This window comes from Crocodylus porosus, unplaced genomic scaffold (assembly GCF_001723895.1).
Source record: "Crocodylus porosus isolate Cpor-Errol unplaced genomic scaffold, CroPor_comp1, whole genome shotgun sequence".
In the NCBI taxonomy this organism is placed as follows: Eukaryota; Metazoa; Chordata; order Crocodylia; family Crocodylidae; genus Crocodylus; species Crocodylus porosus.
Genome location: NW_017728943.1, coordinates 10920498 through 10925957, shown reverse-complemented (window position 1 = coordinate 10925957; position 5460 = coordinate 10920498). Strand labels below are relative to the sequence as shown.

The window sequence follows — 5460 nt, the reverse complement described above, 5'->3', positions numbered from 1 at the left end:
TTTTATGGCCTCAAGCCACCTGCAGGGTCAGGGGGCAAGAAGAAATGTTAACTTGATGAAGCAAAAGTGTTGTTTCCACAACAGCTGATGAAAAGCAGAGACAAACTGTTTTGAAAAAGCCATGCTTGAAAGAGACAAATGTGTGAAAACAGCAAATGGCTAGCTGGGGTAGAAAGATACACAAGTCATTTGGAGACATGGAAAATTTGTTTATGGTTATCAAGGCAGCTAGGTATTATTAGGAGGAAGTAAAGACAGGCTAGAGTGCCTGAAACACATCAGAGTACTGTTTTTCCTCAGTAATAATTTAAAAGCCAAAAAAAAAAAAAAAAGGCTGAATGGGCTGCAAGGACACGATATCTTAGGCTGCAAGATATTTGAAAACCTCTTGCTTGTTTGTGCTGTATAACTGTATTTGGCTTCTAGTGTTATTATAACAGCTTTGACACTGGAAACAGAGGTGCAAGGGGATACCTTTAAAAGTATTAATTAAAATTGCACATGAAATGTTAATGCTAATAAGTTCCAGATAAGCAACTATCTTGATCAATGCCCAACTATATCAAAATCCTGGAAAAGATCCATATGTAGTTGTAAGCCAGAGAGAGATTGTTGGGAAGGGAAGAAACTAGGTATGCAGCCTGTCCTTCATTGAACACTAAGCATTTGCTCACAGGAGGGAGACCACTGCAGTCCTTTCCCCAACAAGAGATTTGGGGTCTCATGTTTTAATCTTTGCAAGAACTGCCCTGAATAATTTTATGCTTTGCAGTCTGATTCTTCTCTCAATGGCATATGTAAATTCCCATTCAGAGCAGCACGTCTAAAATTCCAAAACAGACCTCTATAAATGCATTCTGGAGTAATACACATCTGTCCCAGGGTCAGTGCTTGGTCACTGCTCAGAAGATTTGTTTAGACAAGGGAGAAGAAACATCCCTTGAGGTAAGATTTTTCCTGTGCAGCACAGCCCCTCCCCTCCTTAAACACACTTTGGAAATCTGTCTGCAGCATAAGTAAGAGGTACAGGTACGCATGTGAAAGGCTACACTCCTAAATTTGCAAACTGCAGACTGCCAAACAGAAATTGTGTTGTGTAGCCAGGGTCTGAAAGGCCCAGAAAAGGTTCTGTAATGATCCTAACAATACTGGGTTCTAGCTTCACCAACCATCTCTGAACAGGAAGGTGGCTGCTGTGTACCTGTTCTGTGAATACAGAGATACTCCCCCCTCAAAACAACCTAATGAATACAGGTAAGTGTCATGTTCTCACACATTCTGCAAATGGTTGAATCATCAAGATCCACCAGTTCTTGGGATCTCCTAGCACGGAGATCCCCAAAAGACAGAAATATGATTTTTAGTATCCAAAGTGTTCTTCCCACCCTTGAAACAGGTAGTTAGGTTCCATTCCATACCTAAGAGGCATGAACTTGTTGAGGTGATTCTCAACCTCTATACCTCTTTTCAAGAAAATAAGAGCTGCATCACTAAATCTTCTTTCCAATTCATAGGAGAATAATTAGGGTACTGCCTACAGTACCAAGGAGAGAGGGAGGAGAGAGAGGGGGAGAAAGCAAATACCAAGAATTACGGAAGAAAAACTGTAGATGTTTTTCAACTTTATTCTTATTGGGAGAGTAGTGGCATCCTAACCTGTCAGAATGTCCAGGAACAACAGACAGGGACTGCAATAGGTTCCTAGCTCACACAGCATTTACAGTACTAAATGTTGCTGCCACAGCCTTTGATTGGCAGTACTGCCCTGTTCAGCCTGCAGCAGTGATAGTGACAATTCCAGACACTTTTGCAGGGTCATCAGCACTGACAGAAGGGAAAAAATAATAGGATCTGAAGTACAAGACCATATGGTGAACAGCAGTGTCAGGCTACATCCTTTTTCCAGACCAGTCTAAAACAGAATCCTGTAACTGGAGTTGGAGACTCTCAGTACCAGGTAAAAATGGGATCAAGTGTCTCTGATGGATTTCCCAGAAAAAGTCTATTCAGGAGTAAAAGTTAACAACCTCAAAAAAAGAAAATAAAATCCACCTAGTGATTCTGAAATCAACTTTTCCAGAGAAATAGATCTGAATTAGTTGTACAGTTCACAGTGGCATAAAGTTCTCTGATTGCTCAAGTGCTTGAAAATATCTCATCAGTAAAAAAATACCAGAGCTGGGGAGAAAAACCTCTCTCTGAATTCTGTACATGGACAAATACACATGGTACTGGCAGGCATCAGGTCATTGGATCCATGGGAAACCAGCAGTATTGTAGGACTGTAGATCACAGATCAGGGGATGAGGGGTAAGAAGAATAGTAAGGCCCATTTTCCTGCAATGAAAAAGAAATAAGCAGTTATCAAAACCAAGGTGCTCTCAAAGCTCTTGTGGGCATGCAACCAAGGGAATATAGGCAGGATTTAACAAGTATTCTTGAAAACCTCTCCACACAAGCTTCACTCAGCCAAGGACTTCATTGGCAAGAAGGTGAGACACTTGCTGGTACTCTTGACGTAAATGAGCAAAGCAGACAGCAGATACTTTAATATTAATCCAGGGCTGTGGAATATGATAACCAGGGATTTGGGTTTTCAGTTTCTCACAGAAAAATGGAGAAAACCACGCATTTCCTGGTTTTATCAGAGAAAATGCGGATTTTCTCTTTTAACAGAGAAACCGATGGTTTTCCAGCCTGCAAGAGCCATTGTAAAAAGGGTGGAAAAGTTCCAACCCTGCCCAGAAGAGGGGCCTGCAACCTTTAGGCAACTGCAAGGCTTAGGTCAGACTCGCCTTCCTCCTGGAGCCTGTGAACTGGTAAGTGGGGCTTGTTGGGGGTTGGGGGTTTGCAGGGCAGGGCAGGGGTGGAAGCTGGCTGCGGACTGAGGGAGCAGGGAGGTGTTGGGGAAATACATGGAGTGCCCACCCGGCACCTCCATGTGCAGCTTCCCTTAAGGACTGCTAGAACCGCTTTGGTTTCACATGTCCCTGGCCGGGCACTCTGGCCGTGAGCAGGAAGGTGTTAGGGAAATGCACGGAGTGCCTGGCTGGGTCCAAATCTCTCCACTCGCAGCTGGACTGCCTGGCTGGGGGCACATAAAACTGAAGCGGCTCTAGCAGCCCTTAAGGGAAGCTGCACATGGAGATGCTGGCTGGGATCGGGGAGATGTGGAGCCAGCCAGGCACTCCGTGTTGTTCACTCTCAGGGGGTAGGGGGAACCTGCGCCCCCAGATCTGTGTGGGGGACAGGTGTGGGCTTGAGCTGCCACCCTGCTTCTCTCTCACAGGGCCGCTGTAGCCCCGCAGATGTTACCTGGTGCAGCTGGGAACACAGAGGGCTGCACCAGGATCCTGCAACGCAGCCCTTGCGCCTGCCACCACTTTGAGTAGTGGAGCCCTGTGCCGCTTCCCTCAGTGCAGCCCTACGTACAAGCGGCGCGTCCCCGGGGCAGTGCGAAGTCAGCAGCTGCTAGGAGATCCCCACATGGCTCCTCTGTTCCCAGCCATGCCAGGTTGCGGGGAAGGGAGCAGGGAGCCAGATTGCCATTAAAGGCCCCCCACAGCCCTGCTGGTAGCAGATTGCCGTCTTGCTCCCCTGCCTACAACCTGGCACAGCTGGGGATAGAGGAACAACGTGGGGATCCTCTAGCAGTTGCTTGCTCCATGCTGCCCCAACAACATGACTTCTGTATATGGGGCTGCACTGAGGGAAGCGGTGCGGGGCTCCACCACTCAAAGGGGCAGCAAGTGCAGGATGTGCATTGCTAGGACTGGGGGGGGGGGCGCGCGAGGAGATCTGGCATGGCCCCACTGTTCCTCGCCATGCCGGGTTGTGTCTGGGGGGGCTACAGCAGCCCTGCGGGAGGGAAGCAGGGCAGGAGCTTGAGCCCACAGCCTCCCCACACAGATCTGGGAACCATGGGTCCACCTTGCCCCCTGGGAGTGTGTGCAGCCACCAGGAGCCAGCCCCATCTGTGCCAGAGTCAACAGGAGGCAGGCAGCAGTGGGGGAGCTGGCTCCATGCTCCTGTTGCAGCTACCTTCTGTTGGGGGCAGGGAGCTGTGGACCTGGGTCCCTGGCCCCAAAGCCCTAGCAGCTTGGGCCCCCCTCTGGCGAGAGAGAGCGAGAGAGAGAGAGAGTGTGTGTGTGTGTGTGTGTGTGTGTGTGTGTTTTCATATGTTATAGGGTAAGTTTTCGATCCATACACATGCACCTCCGTCACCCCTTGTACTGCCATACACAAACCCCAGCCACCCACCCCCCACATACCCACACATCCACAGCCCCCACAACCTAGAACAACTCCCCACAATAAACAAGAATAAGACTTCATTTTAAGCTATTGTGCAGTCATCTCTGCATACACTATATAAACACATGTAAATCAGGACAAAAATATTTTTTGAAATCAAATTAATGAATGTTGTAGATGATCACTTTTTAGAATATAATTTGGTGTTCTTCTGGTTCTGAGGTGGTAAATCCCCTTACTGAAAGTACTGCCGGGGGCAAGGGGAGGGACCTTTGGTGGCAAAGTTTAGGGGGTGGGACTTCTGGTCACAAGATGGCGACCAGGGGGCAGGGAACCTGTCAAGGGGCGGGTCTACCCACATGGCCCTTGACAGCTTGCCAAAACTCAGTAAGCTCCACTCCACTCAAAATAATTGCCCACCCCGGCCTATAACTTTGTCTTTTTTTGGCAGATTTGGATGAAAGCATCAGGGATGGTATACCCTTCTGAGTGCTTGAAGCCTGCTAAGTTTCAAGGAGAATAGGTGTAGGGGTTTCTGGGAAACTGCACCTCCAGCTGCTGACAAGCAAAACTTGTGACATGTGACTTTGTGTGACTTGGCGCGTGTGTGTGTGTGTGTGTGTGTGTGTTAAGACATACCCTCGCTGGTGCTGGGCATGGTAGTGTGTCTCAGTGAGGCCGCCTCCTCTCCTATACCCTCAGCCTGGTCCACCACTTTAAATGACAACACAGTACACAGCACAGTAGCATCAGCAGCATCTCAGGCAGCCAAACAGTCACAGTCAATATCAGAGCAGTCCTTCCCCCTGCTCATCCTCCTTCCTCTCCTCAGTTTCTGTTTCCCTGCAGGCACGTCCAGCTTCAGCTTCGAAACTCAGAATGTTTCAAAACATTTTTGAAATGTTTTGAGTGCCCTCATTTCTTTTCAAGGCCATTTTAAAGCCCTTTGTATCATTTCAATTTAACTGTTTCAAGCTCGAAATGAGTTGAACTGAAACAGCTGGTGACATTTCAAATAGCCCTAATAGATACACTGAAGATGAAGACAAACCAGAGAAACTGTGAGCTGCATCATCTGTATCTCTATCCCTTTTTCCCCCAGACCTCAGGCCAAAGTCCAGGAGAGGTGTGGCTCAGTGTCTCATTTAGGTCCATATTTCTGCTCACCTTAGATGCAGAGGACTACCTATCCACACACGCACACCC

The 5460-nt window shown here is 47.9% G+C and overlaps 1 protein-coding gene across 1 annotated transcript in view; it reads right to left on the bottom strand.

Moving 5' to 3' along the window:
* Nucleotides 1-1602: 1602 nt before the first annotated feature.
* GDAP2 (ganglioside induced differentiation associated protein 2) overlaps nt 1603-5460 on the bottom strand; it is a 36152-nt gene continuing 32294 nt past the window's right edge. Inside the window, exon 15 of the mRNA XM_019548672.1 lies at nt 1603-2337. Within this exon, the coding sequence (XP_019404217.1) occupies nt 2290-2337 (48 nt within the window). The 3' untranslated portion in view covers nt 1603-2289. The remainder of the gene's footprint in view (nt 2338-5460) is intronic.